Source organism: Haemorhous mexicanus, chromosome 8 (assembly GCF_027477595.1).
Source record: "Haemorhous mexicanus isolate bHaeMex1 chromosome 8, bHaeMex1.pri, whole genome shotgun sequence".
NCBI classification, from domain to species: Eukaryota; Metazoa; Chordata; class Aves; order Passeriformes; family Fringillidae; genus Haemorhous; species Haemorhous mexicanus.
This window is the reverse complement of record NC_082348.1, coordinates 11,368,619-11,395,742: the sequence shown is the minus strand read 5'-3', so window position 1 is coordinate 11,395,742 and position 27,124 is coordinate 11,368,619. Positions and strand designations below refer to the sequence as shown.

Sequence of the window (27,124 nt, the reverse complement as noted above, 5' to 3'; positions counted from 1 at the left end):
CCGCCCGCGCCCGCCCCGCCCCGCCCCGCGCGCCGGCGCGGCACCGCCCTGCGGCCGCCGGTACCGCGGTGAGGTCAGCGCTCCCCGTGCGCATGCGCTGGGACCGTTACCGCGCGCCCGGTCGCCATGGCGACCCTGTCCGCCGGGAGCAGGGTCCGGGAGCGCGGACACGCGTGTTCCTGGGAATGCCACCCGCCTTCCTGGGAATGCCACTCGCCTTCCCCGGAATGCCACGGCCCCGTCCCTGCTGACCGGCCTTCAACTACTGCCGCGCCCCCGGCTGCTGCTCTGACCGGGGACAGGCCGAAACGCTTTGACAGGAGTTCCGCAGGCTGCGCGCGGAGAGCGTGAGGGCTCAGCGCTGCCGCGTGCCCCTGGGCGCGCGCTGCCCGCCTTTGGGAGGAGCCGCCGAAGCACCGAGTGCGGCAGCCGGGACGGACCGACCACAGCGGCACAGCCGGTACAACCTCCCCGCCCCGGCAGGGCCATCCCACAGCACACGGCACGGCATTGTGCCATGCCATCTCTGGAGTGAGGGAAACTCCACACTGTCTCTGGACAAGCGGCGCCAGTGCGCGGTCACTGCACACTGGAGAAGTTCTTCCTCATGTTTAGGCGGAAATTCTTGTGCATCAGTTTCTGCCTGTTGCCTTTTCTGTTGCTGGGCACCACCGAGCAGAGCCTCGATCCATCTTCTTGACAACCCCCTTTAGATATTTATACACATGGATGAGGTCCCCTCTGTCATCTCAAAGCTGAACAGCCCCAATTCTCTCAGCCTTTTCTGATACCAGACATGATCTAGTCTCTTAATGATCTTTGTTGCCCTCCCACGAGATATTTTCTCCTTCATGGAAAAAATTACAGTACTCCCACTCCATAACTGAGGTGAGAATGGGAAATAAATGCCCTGTGCAGAAGCTCTTTACCAACATGTATTTGGCCATCTTGTTCCCTGGGCTCATGACTGCTGTTCTCCTGATGGTTGTGGGGAATGAACCTCCATGTCTCCTCAAACCACCACTGTCCTCGTCCTCTGTGCTGCAGAAGGCAGCTGACCTCCATAACACTGCAGCTCCCAATAAGCACCGAGTCTGAGCCGCCAAAACATGGGAGAGCAAAGGATCAATTTTCATTCATAACTTTGTGAAATAGTAATGTCCTTCTCGGCTTACAGCTCTGCCACAGCAGCGACTTTTGGCAAGCTCCCTCCAAATAATCCAAGATTTTCCAGCTTGTTCTTTTTTGCCATCAGGTTGCAGAGCAATACCTAACTGCTGCTTTGGGTGAAGCCATCGGCACAGGGTGAGTGTAGTCTGGAACAGGCTGCAGAGATGTCAAGAGAAAGCTGGGGATATTAGTGCTTAAAAGGATGCCAGGTCTGAGTAAACTGAAAGCAGGTGATTACAGACCAGCTTTAGAAATTACCATGGTTCTCACCCCCAGGCAGTAGCTAATCTCCTGAGAGCCCTAACTGGCTAAGCACTACCCACAGCAGAGACAGCTCTGCTTCAGCACAGCCGTGTCCCGAGTGTTTGCCCTCCCTGGCTGGGCAGTTCTGCAAACAGGATTCCTCCAGTGTTTTACCCTTCTCCCGTTTTGCAGTGTCCCAACAGCAGCTGAGGACAGGGATCATGGGTACATTAACATAGGACCAATCATTCCTCCTCGTCTGGATCTGCTAGAACTACAGGCAAAGTTCTCTCAGAAAGTCTGGATAGTTCCTGCTCTGTTCCCAAAATACCTTCACAAAATACCTTGCTCATTTTGAGCAAGAAAATGAGATAAAAATGGAATAGTAGTAAGTTAGGTGAATTATGATAAGCAATATTTTGTTTAGTTTTCATAAGAAATCAATAACTTTGTATCACACATTTTTGTGTGTCACACATTTGCTGTGAATTTATTATCTTCAGTATTACAATGAAGAGGCATTTACTTTGGAAATCTCCCAAAACTGCCTTCTGATATAGTGTATATTTGCCCTTTTTTCACAATTCTTTCTTCCGGTGATTCTACATTCACTGTTTGGCAGGCTAAAGCTTTGTAAAGAAATGCTGAGAAATGCAACTGACATAGGTTAAAGTATTTTTCCTCCACTCCTAGGTAAAACTTGCACACAAAATATGACTTTTATTCTCTTTTTTGCAAGAATTCGAGGGACAACAACTGCGTAAAACTTAAAAGCATCCTTGTGCAACTGGCAGATTATGGACATGGTCTTTATGCGTTTTCTTCACATTTTTATTTTAAAGCAGGTAAAGTCTGCACAGAAATAAATTTGTCACATAATCAGCTCTAATATTTGGATTTTTTTCTTGTTACTACATTACTGTTTCCTTGCTCCCTGCAGAGACTTTTAGAACAGTTCATGCCTATATTCAAGACATTGTTCCATGAGCAGCAGCACTAATGATGCCTGGTTTCTCACAGGTCTGTGTTCTTTGTCCCTCTAATCCGCCCTGCTCTCTCAGCAGCCCTACCTTCCTTTGTGTGTCCTGTGCCACTCCCCTCCAAGGGGACATGGTGGCACAGTGGGGTTAGTCCAGGGCTGTATCCCTGTGCAGATGGAAGGGCAGCCCTCCATCACAAGGGATCACACCATGCCTGAGCTCCCTCCTGCCTTCCCCTGAGGCTGGCAATGATTATTTCTCTTTTCCATTCTCATGAAACTTGAGATTGTTTCCTACCCCCTAAACACTGAGAATGACAGCTGAATAGAAGCAGACAGACAGACTGGTCACATAAGCCTTGTTTTCATTAGGAAAAGAAGTCAAAAATACATTGTAACCTGCAGGCTTTCTTCCAGCTTTTTAAAAGTAGATAGTGAAAGCATTCTCTGATTCTTGGCCTTTAGGTTTCTTAACATTAATCTCAGTATTCTTTAATTCTGCTCTCGATTCCATGGCACAATCCATCAGCTTTCCCAGGGCCATCACTCTGCATTAGTTCTGGCACATCTGTGACAAGCTGTACATCCATCGCCTGCGACAGTTCCCAATGGAAACACCGTGAAGGCACGGCAGGATACCCCAAGGGCAACCAGATCTAAGCTTCTGGCTGGAATCCAGTCTGCAGGGATACCTCAGCTTCTCCAAAGTTATGGTTAGGTAACAACTGTGCTATTGCCAAGGAGCCCCTGGGGATTCATCCTGGGGTGCAGAGAGGACTCTCTAAATGGAGGAAATTGAAGTAACCACTGGAGGAGCTGCTGCCATCACATGAGACTGCTTGACCAGGCCTTCACTACCAGTGGCTCAGCAGCAGGCATTTGGCTGTTCCCCTATCCATAACATGCCTAAAAAAGGTACTTTTTACTATGCTCTCATTTCTAAAAGATCTCCATTTACTTACCGGTCTCCAAAACAAAGAGGCCAGTGCAGTGGAAAAGTCTCCTGAGAGGATACTGCTCCCAGTGAAGCTGCAGGCATCTCTCTAATCAGACCACTGCAAAGTACACTGTTCCCTGTTTGCTGAGAAAAGTCTGGTTGGACACAAGGAGCTGTGTGCTTATACATGTGCAAAACAAAGCACAGCCCATCTTGCAAGGTGAAAAAAGAGATGAACTTAGGACATCTGCAGCAAGGGCACAAAAAGCTTTAAGTAAGGGCAGAACAAAGTCAGAAAGCTTTTTTAAATAAAGAAATGTAAGGATAGTCTAGCTTTCAATTAACAACACTTCTCTTTCAAATAAAAACACATCAATAAAACTAGTGGGAAGCAGATGGATGGACTATTTCAGCAGAAACACTGACTATACCTGAATGACCTGCTCTTCTGCTTTCCTTCAGGGCCTTTTTGCACAACATCTGCTCAGGAATCTGAGAGCCTGGTGCTTCAGGGAGAAATGTTTTTATTTATGAATGACAGTATGATGATATAGCTGGCCATAACAGCAGAGGACAACAGTGTCAAAGCCTGGCTGTCCTTGGGTTGCTTCCCTAGAGTTGAGCACACTGCTATGCAGCCTTAGCCACATTTCCTTTATGTGCTGTCCCAACTTGACTGCTTGCATGGCTAAGGGGGAGAACAGCTTCGCTTGACTCTATGTAGCAATGGATCTCTCCCTTTGCCATCTCCCGGCGCTTACATCTCCTGCACAGCCTTGTGCCATGCTGAGGAGAAGGCTGGACTGCTGTTGGCATGAATACCATGGGCCAACATGAGGTGAAGTCCAAGTACCCAACTTCTGAGTGCTGCTGATCCTACTCTGGCACAGGTTCCCCTGTGTGACTCACCTCTTCTACCCTTCACTTACCTGGGAAACAGGGAATAAACTCCTTGTCCATGCTGCATGAGAACAACACTTGGGACAGGGAAAGGACAAGTACTTCAGATCAATGTGCAATTTAATAATTCCTCGTTCTTCCCTTTGCACATGGCAGTTGTCACAGCCCCAGATTTGAGCACTTTCAGCTCACACAATGTGCTCCCGCACCGCTATCTTTAATTGGCACTTTCTTGCCAAGCCTCAGTGTTTTGCATCGGACTTTTTCCACGTGAGAGCTGCCACGAACAAAGCATCCCACTGACCCACTTAACTCCCACGTGAAGGGACATGAAGCTTCGCTTCAGTCACCAAACAGAAAAGAAAACACAAGAGCAGAAGGTTTTGATTAAAGGGAAATGAGCAAATGGCTTTAAGGCCCATGGAGTGCACACTGGCTCGTCTACATGTGCTCACTCCTTGCAGACATTTGGCCACCCAAGGAGAAACATCCTGTACAAAGCAGGTAGTCCTCAGGCAGTGTGAATTGGGTTGGATTCGAGATTTCCCGTTGACAGGAAGGTCCTGTGAGCCATGCAACATCCCCACAGGCTTCTTCCCCTGACCTGGAGTGACTGCCTCCAGGAAGGCAGGGAATGGTTCATTCTCCCTGACCAAACATCAAGGAAGGTACCAATTAGTGTTAATTGTGGCGTTCTTTGTTTTGTGACCAGAGCCTGAGCTGAAACCCCCCAAAACTGAACACAGGCTACTGGCAACAGTTTTCCATGCTTTCTGAGCTGTGCTAGATTTAATGCAGTAGCCTGGAAGATCAGCTCTGGCCTTACCAAGGCATGGGCACCAGGTCTTATATTTGCATCAGAGACTGTATTTTTCCTGGCTGTCCTCAGGCCTTTGGGAAGAGACATTTACAGGTCAAACTTACAAGAGTCCTATTTTGTCTTGCACTTAAATTTACATTAACTGACATTTCATCCCCATTTCCGCCTCCCTCATTGTTTCCCAGTTACACTGTTTTGAATGGATTTACCTCTTCCTGTGCTTGTTCTCTATGGTCATCTGCTGATACTATTTTATCTTTTTTCCACCATCCAAACACAATTATGCTCATATCTCCTTTTTTTTTTTATACTTGCACATTGCACGTGCACATACCTTACCAGCATGGGTTCACTATTTGAAAAACATTTCCTTTTGTCCTCACTCAAATATTAAACCAACTGGAAAGTGACACATCAAGGTTAGGAATGCAGTCTGCTCCTGACAAGGAAAAAATGCTGAGCTTTGCAATAGAGGCTAAGTGGATTAAGATCCTTTTTAAAGATTAGGTCACCCTTCACCTCAAATGTAGATTTCTACTGAAATTAATGGAAGCTCTTACAGAATGCAATGGGAGGGCTGACATTGAATGGCAATACAGCAAACATACACTAGCAGCCCACCCAATCCCAAGTGTCCAAATCACTAACTCAAAATGAGTCTTAACAACCAGCTGGTTGATTCTGTACTATATATTAACAGGCAGGATTTAATCTTGTAAAATTATGAGCTGATGGGGGAAAAAAGATGAGGTAGTAGTTCTCAGGATAAAAACTTAAGGCAGTGATTCATCTAATGGAGTCGCACTGACATGACACCAACAGACACATTTGCCTTAGGAGATTCCATACTGTCTCTGGAGCTAGTCCTTTGCACTTACATAGCTCCTGCCAGACCAGTCACAAAGCTCCAGCAGTTCCAACCTGGAATTTGTTTTTAAGGATACAGTTCAATAGTACACACTTTTAGCACTGCCCTGTTAATAAACCACAAACAGCATGTCTTTGTGTGGGGTAGCTGAAGGAAAACTATAGATTTGTCTTACATTCCCTCTGCCATCCCCTCTGGGCAGATGAACCCAACTCTTTATTCTAACAGGCAGACCTGCAAATGCAGCCCAGCACCTGAAAATCACACCAGAGCCCTTCCAGCTCTCACATCAACAGAAATAAAAATAGTGCAGGTGACAAAGCAGCTTTGCTGCTGCTGCTGCACAGCTGGCACAGACCCTGCTCACTCCCCACCGCTGGGCTGCCTTGTGTGAGAAACAGTAACTGAGCAAACACAGCACAGAGGCAAGTCCTGCCTTCACCCTCCAAATGCTGCAACGCTCTCAGCCTTATGAAGCCACCCTGACAGAAGTAACTCTACTTCCCTGCTTGTTTTAAAAAAACAGTACACAAGCAAACTGGGAGTTTGTGCAAGCCCTTGTGGGAAACTGGCAGCAATGCCTCACTGCAGAGCAAGCAGCCCAATTTCCACATCTGCACCTGCTCACCAAGGCTCCTTTCAGCCAGCACTGGAAAAACACAGAAAAGAACAGGGCTTTCCAAAATCACTATCATAAAAATGAGATTTGTTTCTTTCCTTTCTGTTCTTTAAAACAACAAGTTTCAAATCCAGGCCAAGCCCCAGTCTCCATGTGATGTATCAAATGGACAGACAGGGAAAGGAAGCGACCCCAGTGCCTGTGGCTCACTGCAGGCCCCACCTCGCTGTCACAAAGTCCCACAGAGTTAGTCCTCACAGTTCTCTCTTCAACAACACTCCTTATGAGGACTATCATCAACCAGCATTTTCTTCCCTGATCAGAGCCAAGACTTGTGTAGGAGCTTCTCTGCCTTTTCCTTTCCTAGCACAGGAGAACCACATGGTTACTGGCCATAGACACACAGGTGTGTAACTACTCCAAGCCTCCCAGGACAGCCAAGATCTCTGTTAGTGCCATATGTTTAATTAATGCTGGGTGTCAGAAGTGATGAGAGGCCTTGCTGCACCCTGCATGGAAGAAAGCGTTTCACTTCAGGAATTCTCACTCACACAGTTAACCATTTCCTCAGTTTGCTCTGACAGCTGCTGCCCTTGGGCAGGGAGGGATGTGCCTGCATTAGCAGTGCCAGCAACAGCCTGACACACAGAATGGCCTCCCCACCGTTCCAGCAGCACCCTGGGGTGGTCCCCAGCATACCTCTGGCTAAGAAGTGCAGATTATTGCTGCCTAGAGTTAGACATTTCAAGAATCTGGGATTTAGATGGAAAAATCAGGAGAAAAGGATGTGTTTAAACAGCATCTTGGACAATGAAGGAGTCTGGTCCAAGAGGATTTGTGGATATTCCTGGAAAACATGTAATGGAGATCACATTCACTGTACTCCTGTTACCTGCTCGCCCAGCTTTCACCTGCAGCACCCTGCCCAGGGCAGGGATGTGCACAGCATCTCACACAGCACAGCCCACCCCAGCCAGCTGCATCACACTGCAAAGTGAGAGAAAAGCTTCCCATCACTCAACACCAGAATTTGCTGGAGCTCCCCTCTGCCTCACTGGTTAGTTGGAGAGGAGAGCATGTCACCCCTCAGAGCCATACCAAAGTCCTCCCTTGCACCATGAGCCATTTGCAGACAGGCTTTAACCTTGCTCCCCAGGGCTGCAGCCATTTCCAAAGCCAGGTATGCAAGCAAACAGGCTTGGTACTGGCAAGAGCAAGCGTCACTTGCCGAGCCTGCTCTCCTCCTTCACTTGGCTCATGAGCAAGTACCAGCACTTGGACTGTGCAGCCTGGGCATCCCACAGCACATCCAACAGGCAAAATAAGTAGCAGGAAAACATAAAACTGCATCTTTAATTTTGAGCAGTTTAACCCTGCCACATTCACCAGTATCTTTGTCTTGAGAGGTAAGCATTGCCTTCATCATTCCTTTCTTCCCTTTATCTTGCAGCCAATTCTGCTTTTCTCCCCCACCCTCCCTACCCCACATTCTTCTTTTACTTTGAGTATTTCTTGGGCCAGGAAATGGTGAGCACTCTTAAACCCTGCTCCCTCCTCCAAAACAGAGAAATTGTAATAAATGAGTGTTAATTAGCAGGCTTGGCTAGCACCTAAGTTTCTCAAGCTTGCAAAGAGTAATACATACGAGTGTTCAGCAAAACAGCTCCACAAAGTCACTCATAACTAAAAGGCAGAGCTCTTGCAAGTCATGCCTTGAAACCACAGCTCCAACACTCCCAGCATCCCAGTAAAACCAATTTGGAGCCTATCCTAAAATCAGTGGCCAGGAGATTTGTGTTTGTCCAAGATGAACAAACAAATTACTGGAGAAATGAGAAACAAAAATCAGTGCAGGGACTGGGGCATAACTCATGACACAGCACATCTGTCCACTTGCTACGGAAACTATGTTTGGCAAGTATCAGGTGTCTGAATTTCTGCTTACGTACATCTCCCTGGACAGCAGTGTATTAATAACACAGGCAGCCTAAAAACAGAAGCTATCACCAAGAAAAGCTGCCTTCTGCCAAGAGCTCCTTGCTGTAGCCTGGGTATTGTGCTTTCCTCAAACAACACAGAATTTTGCTTCCTTGCTGTTCAGAGTTGCCATCTAAGCTGATCTCAATTGAAGGAAGATGAACAAACAAAAGGAAGGGAAAGGAAAATTACAGCAGGAAGCAACCCTTATTGTGAGCAGTTTTCTTGAACGTCTTCCCATCGAGGCTCCCACTGCTATGTGACTCTGGAGAGCCAGCAGCAGCCAGGGGTTTAGCTTAAAGGCACAAACCTTTCCAAGAGACCTCTAGAAGCCAAAATCCCTTACGCAGGGGACATGCAGGAGCTCGTGCAGCCAGACAGGACAGCCCTGGCACAGCAAGCAGCATGACAAGCCACTGAGTCAAACATGGAAGAAAGCAGCAAGTGGACACAGGCAGGGGCAGAACACTGGGCACAGAGAGGAGCACAGCAACCGAAGCAGGGTGGGAAGAAAGCAACTCCATGTTCAAAATGCAAGCCATGGCACTGGAATGGGAAGCACAGGAATGGAGATGCTCAGGCTTTGGGGAATGTGGAACTGCACCAGAGAAGTTTCTCTGGATAAACTAAGTTTTCTAAAGAACAGCTTTAACTCAGCAGCCTAGGAAGGAGCACTTTTGGCAGCACCACAGAAACGGGCATTTTTGGTTAAGATCAGTATCAGGTTTCTCATGTATTCTCAAGCCATGTTAGAGACGTGAGTCACAGCGGTGCAGCCACTCACTGCCTGGAGAGGCTTTCCTTACAAAGGCGGTTTCCCAGGAACTCTTGCGCTGCGGCACAGCCACACAGCTGAGCCGTGCTGCCCCCCGGTGTCAGGAGATTCAGCTCCCACCGGGAGAAACGCAGCCACATTTCTAGCTCATCCTGACTCAACAGCCATCATTATGTGCCCAACACGAAGTCGGGAACATGGATTTCAAAAGAAAACTGTCTATTCTGGGCAGATGCATTTTGCTTCTTTTCTGCTGCTCCCTGCTGTATGACGTCAAGGTAGAAGTTTTTCAGAGCTGCACATGAGATACAGATAAGCAATTTCTGCCAAAAACTGTAGTGGTCGTGTATCTCAAACCTCAACTGAGTGCCTATTTCTCAGGGGTTCACAGGGAAGGAAGCCTGCAGATGTACGCAGCAACACTTCCATTGAAAGGCAAGGACTGTCCTTGAGCTGGGACTGGTGAAGAGATTCCCCTGGCCTGCCCAAGGTGACAAGCATTTGATATGAAGATGCACTCATCCAAGTGGCTTCCTCAAGAAAGGAGAATGACCTAATCTGAGTCACCTAGACAATGTCATTATGATCCCACGATTATTCCAGTAATCAGGCCAGATAGATCAGAATCAGCAAGGCCAACGGTTAAGATTAATCTTTCTCTGCCAGGACTTCAACTAAAGTAGTCAAGGAATTAGTGCCAGCCACCTACCTAGCTGGTTATTATCATCTGGGCTTTCCTCTAAAATCTTCTGCCAAGCCTGATCAGCAGCCAGCAGCATTAGAGTGTTTAAGACAACAAAAGATGAAAGCTAAGTATGTGCACAGAACCCAATCTCGGATTTCTACACATCTCAGACTTGCATTAAAATCCAAATTCTAACTGCACAAACTGCCTGTTCAAGCAGGACTGGATACCTGCCATCTGCAATGACAAGCTAGTTGGAACAAGAATGAATCTTAATGCATTACAAAAAGCTACACTCAATTCTCTGAACTCATATTACTGCTGACAAAAACCTGCCTTTGCACTCCTGGTTATTACAGTATTTCAATGTGCTTATCACCCCCTGGAGCAGAAGACACGCTTGGTTTCATGCAAGCTGTGAAACTAAAATGCAGTGACAAAGGACAACAGAAATGCCAGCAAAACTCAGACTGCTCTGATTACTGGTGCATCTTCTCGAGAGCTTCCATTGGTGCAAATATATGAGAACTTTCACAAAACACAGACATTCAGTTAAACAGAAGAACCATTACCAAGAGCAAAGAAAGTTGAAAAATGGTAATTTTTTAATAACCTGTCATTAATTATAAATGTAAGATACAGTTGCTTGCATTAGCAAACTCTGAAGAGAGAGCCCCATATTTTCTTTCCAAATAGAGTTATAAAATTAACTGAAGATTCTGGACTACTGTAGCTGTGTCACAGCACAGGCATTTGTGAGCACAAAGTCAAGAATATCTTCATATGTTCCTTGATGGCTAAACCACAGGGACAGGATTTGTGAACACAGTCCTTGCCTAAGAAGCCTGAAACAGTCTAGGCAGGATGAACCAAGCCAGGGCAGCAGACCCAGTAGAAGCTCCACCTCAAAAGTTTTTAAGTTGAGAAAAATATGGCTACAGGCATAAAAATTTTATGTCTGTTTCTGTTTCTTGAGGCTTGGCCTTTGCCTTGGCTGCTTCTTTGGTCTCTGTACAGCGTTCTTACTGCTGTCAGAGGGAAGCCTGAGAGTTACTTCATTGTCCTCTGTGTCATCGTCCATCCGAGCAGCTTTCCGGCGCTCGAGCACTGCTGGAGTACACACTGGAGTAGGATCCTGAAGAGATCAGAAAAACAGGATTCACAGCAAAGCCATCTGCCAGAAAAAGCTGTCACTGCCCCTGTGGTACCACAAGACACCTCAGTCCACCTCTCCTTCAGAAAATTGTTTACATTTTATAACTAGCTACTTTTGTAGACATTATTTCTTTAGTCAGAAGTATCACCTTCAAAGAAGTGTATGAGAAAGGCAAATGGAAATTAATTCACATTTTTTAACGTGTTGTTTTGCACATTTGCTTTCTAAACCTTGTATTTCCTGACTCAAAGCATCATGAAAGTCAAGTGGAACACTATCAGGGCAACGGGGCGGGGGGGTAAGGGAGTGTATTTTAGACTGGCATACAGAAATGCCACATTCAATTTTACAACAGAGCTGAAACATCTCAGCTTTGTTACCTCAGTAAGCCCTCAGAACTCAGTTGACAGAATGTATTAGTTATCTTGTCTTCCTCACAACCAGCCATGCCCCAATTATCACAAATAAACCCCAAGTAAACTCCCCAATTATCACAAAGTAAACAGTAATAATAAAAATCCCCAAACAAACACTCACTCCCCCGCCCCCTCCCCAACTCACAACAATGATGAAATAGAACAGAAATGTTAATGTCTTACAGACTTTTTAGACTGTCAATTTCCCAAATCTCAGTCCTGATGACCTGAACTTCCCTTTCATCCGGCTGCTACTTTTACCTGGCATTAAACACTAAATTCTGTGCCTGGAGAGCATGGGGTAGGAGGGACAGTACAGTACGGAAATGGGGACAGACAGCACTAGACTGTATCAACAGTTCAACTCCCTTTTTATCAAAACAGGCAGGCATTGAAACATGGTCCAAAAGAATGACTCCATCAAGGAGATCATGCCATCCCAGAGTAAAGCACAGGTGCAGAGGGGTTTACAGGTGGCTGGCCCCAGCACCCTGCACTACCACAGCCCCAAGGGAGCGCTGAACAGCAGAGGCTGACAGCAGAGGGACAGGCACTGCTGGTTACAGCATGCTGAGCAGAAGCCTTTGCTGCTGGATACTCTCACAGGAGAAGGAACTACGAAGATTCTATCACCCTCCCCAATTCAAGAGTGTAAATACATCTCAAAGGAGCTACTTCTGGCACAAACATCTCTCAGGCAAACAATGTTAAGGTTTTTGTGTGTTGAAATCAGTATTAAGGTGCCAGATGAAGACTTGAAACTTTCACCCCAACGTGAGTGGTGGTACTGGTCACCACCAGGACTGGTCTGTCTTACCTGGCTGCTCAAAGAAACGTTCAGGTTTGATTTCTTGGATGTTTTAACTTTTTTTGTCTTTTTGGAAACTGCCTGTGCAGCCTAGGAAGAAAGACAGATCAGGTGGATCACTACACACTTGTGTGAAGATGCAGTCACTTAGCAGTTCATAGATTTGTTACATAACTACAAAATCTTTGCTACAGCAAATAGATTTAAAGAAATAAACTGACACAGAAGTGATCTGGTTTGAACAAAAACATCGACAGCAACACAAAAAAATGTTCTACTCTGCATTTTTAAAACATTCTATGTTAAACAGCATTAACTGCTCCTAACTAAAGTACCTGACCCAAGCACTCTGCAGAGGAGGAACATGCACAGGCTGTGGACGGACGTTCTGGCCTTGAGACCTGCCTTCAAACCTCCACTGTGCCAAAGCCTCCCACAGGGCCCAGGCAAAGCCCCTCAGCTCTTCGGTGATCTGCACCACCTCTGATCCAGTATTAAACCACTGAATATCAAACTGCTTCTACCAACAGAAGAAAAGGAACATCTGCCCTTTGCTGTTACCTATTACCTCTCTACAAGCAAACACACAGGCACAGAGAGTGCAGCCCAGCAACAGCACCACACTGAATTCCTGGTGCTTCCATACAGTTCCTAACACAAGTGAGCCTCCTTGGGGCTCCAGCTCTCCTGCCAGTTCCACACAAAACATATGATTTCCATGCATTCAGCACAACTCTAGAAACACATCTTGCTTAACACACTCATTGAAGCGATGCCAAACTTACAAATCCTGGGAAGTCATAGTCCAGCCCCTTTTCAGCCAGCTTCTTCCGTAAGAGCCTCTCCTTCCGCAGCAGGCGCTTGGTCATCCTGGCCTTCTCCAGCAGGGAGCGGACCCTGTTGTAGCGCCGCACGGCCGGCTGAGAGGGCTTCCGAAAGATCTTGTCACAGTCCTTGAAGAGGTTCTCATGGACCTTCTCAGGGGGCATGAACTGACCTGCACCAAACACAGCACACAGGCTACAGCAGGGCTCCCCTTCCTGCCAAGGGCACTCACACAGCACAGCTCACGGCCACAACACCGTGCTGCTGCAGCGAGTCAGGAACGCAGGAATGGTCACTGCAACCTCAGCCAGTCAGAGAAATGGACGGGTGGGTGGGTCGGTGGATGGGTGGGTGAAACACTTTACCAGCTTCATCCAGAAAGGGCAGACAAAATTGTTTTACAACACATCAACTCATAATCCTTTACAAAGAAAGTGTTACTGTTACTATGACTGAGAAACTCAGTGACTTCATCAATCTTTTACTCAAAAACCCCCTTTTGTCCAACCTTACAGGCAACAACTGCAGCAGTTACAAATGCCAAGGAGTTCCCACGTGAAAAGAACTATCTCTACAGCAAACCCAACTTTGTCCTAAGATTTCATGTCACACAGTCACTAAGAGCAACATCAGCCCAGAGAAAAAACCAGCACTAGTGACCAAAAGCCTGCTGAGCATGTCTTTATGCATGATGAAAACCTTTACACGTGATGAAAAGCTCAGCCCCACAGAAAATACTTCTGGTACAAAACTTCATTTAAAAACCCCTAAGATTCTATGCACAGTTGAAAAAGATAACTGAAATACCTACAAGTTTCCTTTGCATGCTAGAGGACTTACACTGCAGCTTATACTTACACTTCAGCAGTCTCTCAGAGAACAGGTAGTTATTCATTGTGTCTGCAACAATCTTGGCCACATCATCAGACTCAAACTCCATAAATGCATAGCCTTTGCTGGCTCCAGTCTGTGTGTGACAACAGAGAAACATCAAATGCTTTGGTACCTGAAGAGCTCTACTAAAATCATTTTATTCTTCCAAAGTCATAGCCCATTCTCAGCTAACGACAACTAATTTCACAAAGGTCAGTGAAATTGTGAAAAACAAAATTTAATCCTAAAAGACAAATTTAGTCCTAAATTGGTATGACATTTTTTGTAAAACACATATTTGCACACAAAACAAACTGCTCACAGGTATCTACTTGCCAAAAAAAACCAAAGCTGCCCTGCTTTGCTGCTGTTCCGCTATTCCATGCTTATACAGTAATCTTAAAATGCGACAGCAAACCCAGAAGTGACAAGAAATTAGATTTCTCAAACACAACAAGTAAGTTAAAACAGAACCGTGGCACTTCAGTTGTACCTTGAACTGGCGCACTCCGGCACTTCCCACTGGAGTGAATTTACTCACGGAAAAAAGGACAAGAGCCGTGCCCCAGCCGCCGCCTGGCAGTCGGGAACAGCCCCCGGCCCCGCCGCTCCCACGGGGGACTCCCGAGGGCCTCAGGGCGCAGCGGCCTCTGCGCGTTGCGAGGGCCCTCGCTGGGCACGGGGGGAGCCTCAGAGGCCACGGAGACTGCCCGGCCCGGCCTCGGGCGCTCCGCCACATCGCGGTGCGGCCGGGGCCGCTCCTCACCTTCTTACTCCGGGAGAGCCGCAGCCGCGTCACCGTCCCGAACTGCCCGAAGTACTCGCGGAGCTGCGGCTCGCAGAGGCCCCGCGGGAGATGGCCCACGAACACCACGCCGGGCGTCAGCTCCTCCTGCGGGCACAGAGATCGCGTCAGCCGGGCCGGGACTCGCCGGGCCGCCCCCGCCCCGCCGGGCCGCCACGCTCACCTTGGCCGTCCCCTTGGTGCGCTGCACCTTCTGCTGGAACTGGCGCTGAAGCCGCGGCTCCAGGGCCAGGAGCGGAGCCGCCCTCACGGCCGCAGACGCGGGCACCTCCGCCGCCATGGCCTCCCCCGCCGCCATGCTGCCTCCGCGCGGCCGCCGGAAGTGCGTCACTACCCCTGCGCCGGCGCCGCGCGGCCAGACGCCGTCTCCCGGCAACGGGGCGGACGGGCCCGCGCGCGGCCCCACCGGGTCCGGCCCCACCGCACCGGGAGGGCGACCTGGGACACGGACACCGCCGGGGCGACAAACCCCCGCCCTGGGAGCGGCCAGCTGTATCCCCGGGGCGATCAGCACTCTCTGGGCACCCTCCCAGCCGCCCCTCCGTCCATTCCTCGCTGCTCCGGCCGCTCAGGCGGTGCGCAGGGCAGCCCGGCGCGGCGCGGGCAGGCGGTGCGGGGGCAGGCGCGCGCCGACGACGCGGAAGGCCCCGTGGGCGGGAAGCGGCGGCACCATGTCGGTGAGCGAGATGTTCGCGGCGCTGCAGGGAGCGCTCGGCCAGGACCAGGACATCCGAGAGGTGCCGGGGAGGGCGGGACGGGCACGGGGACGGGGTGGTGCCGGTGCCGTGCCTCGGCTGACGGCGCGCTATGCCCGCAGGAGATCCGGAAGGTGGTGCAGGCGCTGGAGCAGACGGCGCGGGAGATTCTGACGCTACTGCAGGGCGTGCACCAGGGGCCCGGCTTCCAGCACAGTGAGTTCCGCGCCGCCGCCCCGGGCAGCGGAGAACAGCCGGAGGGCGAGAGCACGCAGGTGCCCTGTCCCGCGGCCCCTTTTCCAGGGTACAGTTTTTCCCGGGGCCTTCACCGTGGATTTCCCGGAGGCTGCGGGGCAGAGGAGAGCGCAGCTGGGAGGTTCCAAGCCGCCCAAGTAGTAAAGCTGCCGTTCGGCATTATGGACACCGTTCTGTCCCTTTCTCCCTCCCTAGCCTGGTGGTTTTCTGCCTCGGTGCAGGGCAATGTGTTCTTTTCCAGGAACACAAGCCACCCTCTGAAGGGAAACAGCACCCGCCTCCCCAGGTGCTGTTTTACTCCCTTGCAGAGCTGACTGTTTGGTTTCAGCCTGATGAGGTTCCCCAGCACACTGGGCTGGAGCTGGAGGCCTGGGCTTCCACTGGCCTCAGAGAGGGTCTGTGCTTAGCAATGAGCAGCACCTGAGGTTTGAGCTGTGCAGACAAGTGCAAGTTCCATCTGCTGGGAAACTGGCAGTGCTGGAAATCAGAGCTGCTGAGTGGTTATTTGCACAAGCTCAGTTCTCTAACCTGGGAAAATCCATGGTCATTGTGTGGGGAACAACTTCAGAGTCACCTTCAAGCATGTAGTTGTAGAGGCCCATGTTCAACTCAGTGTATTTTCACTTGATTTTTAATTCCTGGAGAAACCTGGTCCCAGAACTTGAGGAGTCTGAGAAGACATTTGGAATAGTTAAAGAAAAAAAAAAGGACAAAACCAACTAAAAAAAAGCAAAACAAAAAAGAATCAAACCAAAAAACCACCAACAAATAAACAAAAAACCAAACAGATGAAAAACCCAAAGCCTCATCTTATAATTCTTGCAATAATAATGAGTTCATGCTTGATAGGTCAAGAGTTAACTTGTGATAGCAAACCTGTGAATTTGTCATCAAATTCAGCTCTGTTAGTAAAACCTTGGGATAGGTGGGAGTTTGATGGAGGACAGCTTCCTGTACCAGCCAATGGCTTTTAAAATACCATCTTGCAGAGGCTTCCTTGGCTGCTTGTCCAGATGGAGCTGGAGAGCTGCTGGGAAGGCCGGGCAGGGCAGCCTGTGCTGCATCCTGCTGTGGCCTGGTGGCAGGCAGGGTGACAGGTGGGGCCACCGCAGCCCCAGAGCCAACTCTGTCTTTGCTCTTGCAGCTGCAGAACATCAGAGGTGGCACCTGGGGATCTGCAAGGGTAGTTTGAATTTGGGGTTGTGTGTGTGTCACTGGGCATTGTCTGAGCCTTTGCAGTAAGGATTATTTCTTTTTGTCACAGGTGCCTCTGGCAGAACCCAAACATGAATGTGTTCCTTACTCTGTTCCCCAGCCAAGTGATGCTCACTGACTGAGGCAGCCCTGTAGCTCTCAGTGAGCTTCACACAGCTCTTTCATCCTGGCTGCCACATGGAGCACTCCCACATTCTGCTTCCTGAAGCTTTCATTTTTTTGCATGTCATTCTCCCTCTTCTTTATTTTTTAAACAGAAATTATGCATTATTAACAGAAGTTTTATAATCTCACTTGAGGGACTCCTAGTAGGTGTTCTTTGGTAAAAACCACCCCAGCTTTCAGATGTAGCTTTTGTGAGTAGTCCTGGCTTCTGCACATAAAGATGCAGGAGGGCCTGTCAGGTTGATCTTTGTCCTTCCTTGGGCTGTGACCAGGCTGTGCAAGAGGGCTGCAGTGAAGTGGCTTGAGCCTTTGGTGGGCCGCTGGCACTGCAGGTGCAGCGGGGCTGTAACTCTGTCGGCGAACGGGAGGTGGCAGTGGCTGCTGCAGGAACAAGAGATCATTCCTCTGCAGAGCTGTAACAAGCACTGGGCAGGCTGGAACCCAGGCTCTGCAAATACATCGTAAAAAGCAGGAAATGCAGTTTCCTGAAGGGATGTTGCACCTCATGTAACCAAATTCTGATGGATTAGAAATAAAATAGAATAAGATTTTAATATAGAGAAATAAAAGTTGCTTTTCCTTTGACTGTGGGTGTTGCCTGGCAGCAGTGCTTGGTGTGTGCTTCCTTTGGGGCCAGCTGCTGTGTGCGGTGCTGTTCCATTGCTTGGGATCTGGCTGTTGCTGGGACATCTTGGCTCAAGTTCAAAACAAAGGCCCAGAGGAGATGAGACAGCCTGGAATTCCAGAGTCTTTCTGCTTTACCTCCATGGCTTGTGGTGTCTCCAGAAATATTTCTCAGATTGATTTCAAGTGTCAGTAGCCTATCTTGAACAAGAAAGAAGTGTAAATAGCACTGTCTACACAGGGAAACTCTGTTTACAAACCTCTGCTGCCTGTCAAATACCCATTTCCTGAGTTTATTCATTCCCCAAATGCTGTGCTGTTTCTTTCAGTTCCAAAGAAGTGTCAGAAGGCTCGTGAGCACTTTGGTACAGTGAGGACACAGATGGAGTCTCTGAAGACCAAGTTTCCTGCTGATCAGTATTACAGGTGTGCAGGATCACATAAAGCCAGACACACACACACACATATATATATATATATATATATATATGGGAATTGCTTGGCCTTTGGCAACATTGCTTTGGAATAATGATGTAAAGGTTGATGGGTTGAATGCTTCTATCTCTTTGAAAAGTAAATACTGGTAGACAAGTGTGAGGTTTTTATCAGCAGAGATAAAAAACGCTTTTGCTCAAACTATGTAACTTTTCACCAAAAATACTCAATATTGAATTATTTTTCTAGAAATTTTCTTTAAAAAGAAAAAGAGAAGTTTAAGAAGTTGGTGTTCTGCTGGAGATGCCCTTGTATCTGGGAGCAGGGCATTTGCTGCTCCATTAATTTCAGTTAACTTGTTTGGTTTGGGGCGTTCCTGGAAGCAGAGCTCTAAATCTGTCATGAAATGGCTGTTTGGTTCTGCAGACACTAAATGAAGTTGTCACCTTTGTGTTCTGTTGCTGCCAGAAGGGGACAGTGCCTGGCAAGAACATTTCAAAGAACAAGAGTCTTGTCAGCTCAGATCTGCTGAGGAAAAGTTCTGGCTGTCTGTGGGCAATACAGCCTGGAAAAGTGTGGGAGCTGAGGAGGTGTGTGAGAGGGGTGAGCAAATGTCCGTGTCTGGTGTGGTAACCTGGGTGAGGAGTTCTGGAGTACCAAGGGGATGTCTTTTCGCTGGTGTCATTTTGATAAACCAAAAATAGAGCAAAGTGCACATGTTAAGGCAGAAAACACAACACACAGAATGTGTGCTTGTTGCCTAACGCTCCAGTAATAAACATTAATTATTTATACCTTGACCTGGTGTTTCTCCTGCAGGTTTCATGAGCACTGGAGGTTTGTGCTGCAGCGGCTGGTGTTCCTGGCAGCATTTGTAGTCTACTTGGAGTCAGAAACATTAGTGACCCGAGAAGCTGTTGCAGAAATACTTGGGAGTAAGTTAATGCTGTAACTGAAAAGCTTGTAACCTTAGACATTGTAGCTTTCAGAGGTACAGGCGAACAGCAGAACTTCATTTCTGCCTGAGAAATCAGTTCCATAGTTTATCTGGTATTTGATTTCATTATGTAAACAAGAACTTCTCAGAAGACGGAAATTGGCAAACCTAATGTTAACAAAAGTACTTAGTCATTAATAAGTTCTTCATCAATGAAGGTCATTCATTCTAAGTGTGTAAGTGCACCAAAAGCATAACACAAAGATGAGAGCTTGTTTCTCTAACTTCTTGCTTTTGGTATTTAAAAGTGTGTAAAACAGATTAAATTCTTGCCATGAAAGAATTGTATCTTCACAGAGCAAAAGATTTGGAAAAAATAAGGAAAATACATCCTGTTTATAGATGTAAATCCAGTTACTCTGTTGGATGTACAGTTGAGGATGTACAAGATGCTGAATCAAGAACAGAGAGGCTGTAATTACATCACATACAGGAAAAGACTGACTTTTATTTTGTAATAGTATTTCATTAATTTGATATTTCAAATTAGCCCCAGTAAACAAATGCAATTTAAGGTGGCTGGGTTTGCTCATGCTTAGCACCACCTCATCACTGCTCTGTTTTTGTCTCAGTTGAAGCTGATAGAGAACGGGGCTTTCACCTGGACATTGAAGATTATCTTTCTGGTGTATTAACTCTGGCCAGTGAACTGGTAAGAAAGATATACATGTGTGTATTTGGTTTGAAACTGACCTTGTTTTTTAGCTTCCCCGAGTTGTTCCTGGCAGTTACGATACACAACACCTTGATGTGAACTTGTTCAGAAGCAAGATGCTTCTCTGCATGTTCCTCAGTGATACTTCTAAGATTTAAACTTGAATTTTGATTTGATTGAAAATCCAGATCTATGCTCAACAAAAAGGTAGATCCAAGTACAAATAATCTGACTGCCAGGACCACAAGTGCTTCATTTGGTTCAGTAACTGCTGGGGATTGTGATGTGATGTGATGTGTGTGCTGTGCTCTCCGGTGTCTCCTCTGGCAGGCCAGGCTGGCAGTGAACAGTGTCACAGCTGGGGACTATTCTCGCCCTCTCCGCATCTCAACCTTTATCAACGAGCTGGATTCTGGCTTCCGCCTCCTCAACCTGAAGAATGACTCCCTGAGGAAACGCTATGATGGCCTGAAATACGATGTCAAGAAAATTGAGGAAGTGGTTTATGACTTGTCCATCCGAGGACTCAATAAGGAGGCAACAGTCGGTGCAGGCGGGGAGAAGTGAAGGATGCTCGTGGAACAGCATCATCCATTACCTCAGATGGTTGCCAATTTAGGAAGTACCTAGAGAAACCTTCCTACAGTAGTTTAGAAGAACTGCAGCTCAAAGCTGCTCTCTATTTTCTTACAAAAAGTGTAGTACAGGTGTTAGATGTTTTGTAAAATCATGTCTAGATTAGGACAGGAGACTGTTTCCAGTGGAATTCCTCTGTCAAACACACGGTGCTGTTCTTTGCACAGCAGCAATAGTAGTAACTCCCATGAGCTGAGATTCCCATTAGTTCTGTAGTGTTGCTTCCCTGCTGTCAGGGAAGTGCTGTGGCTGTCTCTGCTCGCACACCCTCAGAGGTGTGTGCACAGCACTCAGCTCAGTGCAGGCACGTGGGATCTTTAAAAAGACACAGTGTGTATATACCAACTTTTTTTTTTAAGACACTTTTTTTTTTTCCTTTTTGTTGCTTAAATTTTCACCTATGTAAGTTGAACAAATTTGAATAACTGTTTATGAACCTGATCTCTTTTTTAATGGTTTCTCATAATGTAGATCCTGTAATTGAGAAATTAGTGAAAATACTCCTGAGAATTCCTCTATTGGAACTGGTGTCTTGCACCCTGGCATCTCTCTCTCCCTCACTCTCTCTCTCTCTCTCTCTCTCTCTCTCTCTCTCTCTCTCTCTCCCTCATATTTTTTTTTCTTTCCACCATGATTTCAGTTACCAGGGAGAGCAAGGTTTTCTTAGATACCTGATTTCTCTGTCTGGTATTTGTTTTACTGGCATGAGTAAATGCAGAGTTTTCAATGATGATTTGCCTTGAGAACTCAGTGTAACAAATTTTTATGTTTTTTTAACTTCCAAGTTTTCTGAATAGAGAAGTGTAAACTGACAAACTGCAGGTGGTGTCTGAGTTATAACAACCTGTACAGGCCACAGCTGTACTTGTATCCTGGGATTAAAAACAAAAAAAACACCACAAAACTATAGTTTGTGTTGTAAAATGTTTGTATCTCCAGAAATGTGAGGAGGTTACTGCTTTCAGGTAAGTATGTAAGATGTTTGCAAACACCAACAACCTCTTTCATGTGTGTAAGTGGACAGACTCATGCCTCCCCATGTGTTTGTTCTCTTGTCATAAATGACTTTGAGTTTTGCCATTCTCCTACTTCTCGTGGTGCAGGAGGGTTAAGGAGAACAGCTGACTTAGGAGGAGAAGGAGGTGGAATACTTCAGAGGATGAATGGGAACGGTCAAGTTTATGCAGAGTGTATTTGCATTTTGGTTTCTCTGTGAAGATTTACCACTGAGTTAGGGGGTTGTTTTGTTTTTTTGGAAGAAAATGGTTTCTTGGTTATTTTGGCCAATAAAAGCTGTTCTTTGATTATGGCCACTTGGTACTTCTGCCTATTGTCGGATCATCTGCTGTTATTTGCTTCCCTTGCTGGGAACCTGTTCTGGAATACCAGCATTTCAGCTCATCCTTCAGCTGTCCTTGGACAATAATGGAGTTCCTCCCCTTGGCTGTAGTTGTTCAGCGGCACACTTCTAAACACTGCCAAGTGCGAAGTCAAGCTGCAAACAGATTTCATAGGCTTTTTAAATTTTTTTTTTTAACTTCGAGCGATTACCAAGTAAAACAGGAGAGCTATGGAGTTTATCCTTACCAACCCAAGAGGTGGCAAGACTATTTTAAGTGCATCTCATAATCTTTCTTGTTTGTCCTCATCTTTTGTATCTTATGTCACTTAACATGGGGAGATGGCAATATTCCCCTTTCACAGCTGAAGAAAATGAGGGTGTAACTTCCTGAGCCCTGTGGCAATGTAACAGCTTTCAAAGTATTTTTTGTTCTTGCTCTGTGTCAGTGTTTGCTCATTTCTCAACTTAATGCTGTGGCAGTGGGAGGAAGGAAGGACCTTAAGCCAGTTTTACTGTCCAAACCAGAGATGGGGGGTGAACCAACACCCTAAGGCTGTGCAGACACAGCTGTGCACTTCAAGGTCACGCAGGAAATTTGCGGGAGCAGGAAAATAGAGAAGGGTTACCTGAGCATCAGTTTGGCGTGTCTTAGGTTAGAGGACTCCTGGCATGTGGGACTGGGATGTGAGGCCATATGACAGGGCAGCTGCTGGTTAAGGCTTTGCACTGACTTGCATCTCAGGTGCTCCAGTTGCCTTTGGTCCTGCAGCAGGTCTGCTTCCTGACACGAGATCCTGTGTGCCTAACACAGCTGTCCACTAGATCCCACATCTGCCCGCTCTTGCTGGTGGGTTCTGAGAGCTGGTGGAGAGGAAGCAGTGCTGTGCCACAGGTGCAGGTGCCATGGGAGGAACACCTGGAAGAGCAAGGTCCTTACTTGGGGCTTACAGAGGTGCAAGGTGTGGGATCCTTCTGTTTAACGCTCTGTGAAGAGCAAGTGCACAAGAAACACTCAGTGTTGTGTTCTTGGAGGGTGTTTAGCAAACAGCTCATCCTTTAAGTCTTGGGGAGAGCCTAGCATCATCCTCTGGAAAAGCACTGTTTGCAAGAGCCAGGCTACACAGCTTATTCCCAGCGTGGGCCTGGAGGAGAGAAAAGAAAACCACTAACTTTCCCTAGGCAGCAGCAGGGGAAGATGGGGATGCTTTTGTAGCTTCCTCTGCACCGCAGTGGCCTGTAGGACCTTGTCACCTTGACAAGGAATCTGCACGTTTCTCTGATCCTAAATAGTAAGTTGTGTTCCTGTCCCAGAGCAGGGAGTGGAGGGAAGAAGAAAAAACCGAGAAAGACTTGAGTAGGGAAGGGGGAGCAGGGAATGGCAGTGGACTGCAGAAGCTTGATGGCTCATGGTGAATCAGATGCACTTAAACTCTGAACAAGTGACTCCTGTTGGTACTGAATAGACTGTGCAGTGTGTGCTGGCAGCTGGGAGGGGAGTGAGTGGACGCAGAAGCACTGGAGAGGCTGACTCAACACCCAGCATGGCTGTTCCTCGAGCCACTTCAGCCTCAAGTGTGTCCCTGGGAGTGCTCTCTTGGATCGTCTTTGTATTCACTAACTTGTTTGTTTGGGTTTTTCACATTTTGATGTCCTTTCTGTGGGTTTTCTTTATTTCAATAAAAAGGGTACTTAAATAGTTGATTAATGGCTCTTTATTTATAGCCTTGCCTGTTGAAGCCCAGCAGATCAATGAAAGTGCTGACCTGAAACAGTTTGGGAAGCGGGAGTGAGCAGGATGCACAATAGACCTTGGGGCTGGCTCTTGAACTGGGCTCTGCCTGCTGGAAATGATTAACTGCAGCCAGCCCAGCCACCTCTTTAAACTGGCACTTGTCAGAGGACAGGTTATCACCTCCAGGCTGCCCTTTCCTGGTGCCAGCAAACCTGGTGTCTGTGCACTGAGCTGGATCGAGGAACTGATTTAGCTGAAACCATCTTTATTTTTCAGCAGTGTTTGCTCCTGACCTGATGCACCACACAGTCCCCCCTCCATGCTGTGCCAGTGTGTTGGAAGGAGGCTTCTTCCTCTCCCAGTGGTGCCAGCTTTTAGTATTCTCTGAGCTGTACCACTGTGTGGTAAATTGTTAGATTTTTCTTGCAGTAATTTAACTGATTCCCGTTTTTAGAGGATTGCAAAGGATTTTCTCTCTGAACAAATAATTTGCCTTCATTTCACTGCAAAGCAAGTTAGCTACAGAGCCTCACCCAGGTTTTTCAGCCAGCAAGGTCATTACACACCAAGGCAATTAAGGGGAGCAGAAAGTGAACGTGGATGATTCTGGGATCCTGACCTGTCACCCATTTGCAGTCTATCTTCTCTTGTCCAAGTGCTGCCAGACCAAAGCTGGTTCTCCCTCTCAGATGTGTTCTTGATCAAATAGTGAGACCCACACTGAGCACCCCTTCCCCATCTGCACCTCCTTTAATGACGACCAGGAAAGTATGAGAACACCATAAAGGAGAGGATCTCCATTCACTAAAGCAGAAGTGTCTGCTCTCTGAAGTATTTGCTCTTCATCTCCACATGTCTTCTGCAGGCTTTCCCACCCAGCCTTGTGACTCATAAAGGAGCTATTTCTTCTTTCCTTGGGACCTGAGCTCATAGAGGCCTCTTAGTCCAGTGTTTTGTCATCTTGTGTGTCTGCCTTCAGAATTCAAAACTATATGGACTCTAAAAATAAAGACTGTCTTTTGTTGTTTTCCTGGTAAATGACCAGTAAGTCTTATACAAAATTATTTTCAAAGGTCATTTATGAGTTCTGGTAAATCAAGGGAGTAACCAACTTTTTCTTTTTTCCCCTGACAAGGCGTACTTCCAGAAATGTCTGCTTGTACTACTTGTGTGAGTTTGGTAGGCAGGAGTCTTGAAAAGTAATCTTAGTATTGTCAGTCATGACAATGAAAGGCATAAAAATATTACAGAGACCTAGGAGGACGGCCAGATTGGAATAAATAATTGCTTTCTTGGCTTGCAGACAACCCTGTTCCAAGTACTTGGGGTTATAATAGCATTTTGTCATTTTGTTAATCAGAAATGGAAAAATACAGCACAACTAATCTCCATGGCTGCCAAGTAAGATGTGTACATGTGATACTGAAAGACCTGGAACTTCCCAGGAGAGGGATCATCTGGTTCAGAAGGGTGCCTGAGGATTATGGAAATCTACTGCCTTGTCAGTATACTGACACTCTTGCCCTTCCTGTGCTGCCTCACCCCACACCACAGGCAGCCACAGGGATTGTTCCCTGCTTATGTCCCCTTTCAACACCTGTAATTTACAGGCAGGTGAGCAGCTGCACACACCAGGTACATAAAAGTAGCCTGTGTTGGAAGCACAACCTCTGTCCAGTCTGACAGGTTCAGCAACCCCACTGTCACTTCCCATAGCTGTCCCAGATCAAAGGACTTGTACTTACTGTTCCTTGGCCACAGGTTCTTTAGAACAGGGCTACAGCACCAAGTACATGTCCTGCTCATAACTCAATACCCGGTGATTATTCATGGACCTTCTTCTGGGGAGATTTGGTTCAGAGGAAACAGGCCATGATTAGAGGAGCCTGGCAGGCAGGTGCTTCCTGTGATACCTAGAAAAACCCTGAATCTGACAAATTGAACAATCAGCCAAACATAAGATTGATGCTAAATATCAGACCTTTTATGTACTTATTGTTCCCTAACCTTTTTGAACAGCCAGGCTGGCTGAAAGTATCTTGATTTAAAGATATGAGTGTACAAACAGTCCACTAGTGGTTTCAAGCACGAATTGAGGTGGAGAAAATCACTGTGCTGGAAAGTAATTGAAAACTTTCCAGCAAGCAAAGCTTTGTGGTTGTGAAAGCTACTCACTGTTTGGATAAATTGGGCTGTTACTGTACTTGTGCCTTCTCTTGTCAGAGGTGCCCCAGAGAAATGAAGAGAAAGTGGCTGTGCCATTGTGGTCTTGGAAGAGAAGACAAAGCTGCTACAAGCTGTTGCTTTTTGCATGTGAGGTGAATGGGGCTTGAAGGCTAAATGAGATCTGTCACAACAGCATAAGAGAAATCTTCCTCCAGCAGCTGCTCTGCTCAGGCATCTGTCTCTGTGAAAAACAAATGGCAAACTAAAAGCAATGCCTTGTGCTCTTCACTAGCTGCTCAGTGCATATTTTGGGGGAACAGTTTATTGTCTAAAGAAAGAAAGTGCTGGAGAGAATTCCAGCTCACCTGAGGAAGCCAGGCTGCTGCCCTGACAATCACTTTGACAGCTATTGCTCGCTACAGAGCTCAGCTGTGTGCGGTCATGCTCATGTCTTGGGTACCCTCCAGATGATGCAAATCTTCTCATTTCCACAAGGACAAGATGAAGCACTAAAATGCTGGATGGTGCAGAATGAGAGAAAATACAGCCAGCAGGCGCACACCAGTGGTGTCTGCCGCAGTGCCCGGAGCAGTGCAACAAGCCCTGGCAGCTGTGGCCAGAGGACAAAGCACTGGGAACAGTTTGAGGCTTGATCAGATGCTGGGTCAGTGGTGACTCTACAAGACTAGGGATACCTTTGTGAAGATGTCTTCTGTCTACCTTCAGTGGTGACCTTTGATACTGGTTGATCTCTGGAGAAATACATAAATGTGCTTGTGTGAATCCTCCTGTGAAATAAATGCCTGTAATAAAAACATTTTGTTGGTAGTGAATAAAACTGATTGGCTTTGTCTTTACCCTGAGGGCCTAAAAGAACATTTACAGGCTGTGCTCCCAGATCCACGGACCAAAATTTAGGCTCCTTTAGCTTCCAGGCTGAAATCTGGCCTTTGCTGTGTAAGTCACAGCGTGACATTTTGCAAAGCAGCGGTCAGTGTTAATGTCAGGCTGAAAAGGTTAACCCCTGTTTGCTTTTTTACCATTGTTCAGCTTTGAGTCATTTCCCTGCTGAGCAACGGAGAGAGGCTGGACCTTATGGGGCAGGCCTCAGTTGGGGCAGTTATTTGTGGCCTCAGTTTTGGCTCCAGAGCAAAAGGGTTTGTGCCAATCTGTTGTGGCCTAGTGAGAATTTGAGTAGCAGTACCATTCACCCAGTCTGATTTGGAGTAGCCCTGAATTTTGTTCAGGGGGTCCACAGAGCAGATGTAGGCACATTGCTCATCTGAATGCCACCCATATGAAGTGAAACACATACTCCGTAATACAAATATTAAAAAATATCCACCAAAAG

At 47.1% G+C, this 27,124-nt stretch overlaps 2 protein-coding genes across 2 annotated transcripts; one reads left to right on the top strand and one right to left on the bottom strand.

Annotated features, from left to right (window-relative positions):
* Positions 1-10,555: 10,555 nt before the first annotated feature.
* NIFK (nucleolar protein interacting with the FHA domain of MKI67) lies at positions 10,556-15,185 on the bottom strand. Its single transcript, XM_059852739.1, is given in 7 exon segments — positions 10,556-10,961; positions 10,964-11,108; positions 12,363-12,443; positions 13,139-13,350; positions 14,037-14,145; positions 14,818-14,943; positions 15,020-15,185. Coding segments are annotated over 7 exon segments (861 nt in total). The 5' UTR covers positions 15,155-15,185; the 3' UTR covers positions 10,556-10,908.
* A 250-nt stretch (positions 15,186-15,435) lies between these two features.
* On the top strand, positions 15,436-21,842 carry TSN (translin). Its single transcript, XM_059852737.1, has 6 exons — positions 15,436-15,593; positions 15,674-15,767; positions 18,140-18,236; positions 19,065-19,180; positions 19,815-19,894; positions 20,228-21,842. The coding sequence occupies exons 1-6, from the start codon at positions 15,528-15,530 to the stop codon at positions 20,462-20,464; spliced, it is 690 nt and encodes a 229-aa protein (XP_059708720.1). The 5' UTR covers positions 15,436-15,527; the 3' UTR covers positions 20,465-21,842.
* The last annotated feature ends 5,282 nt before the right edge of the window (positions 21,843-27,124 follow it).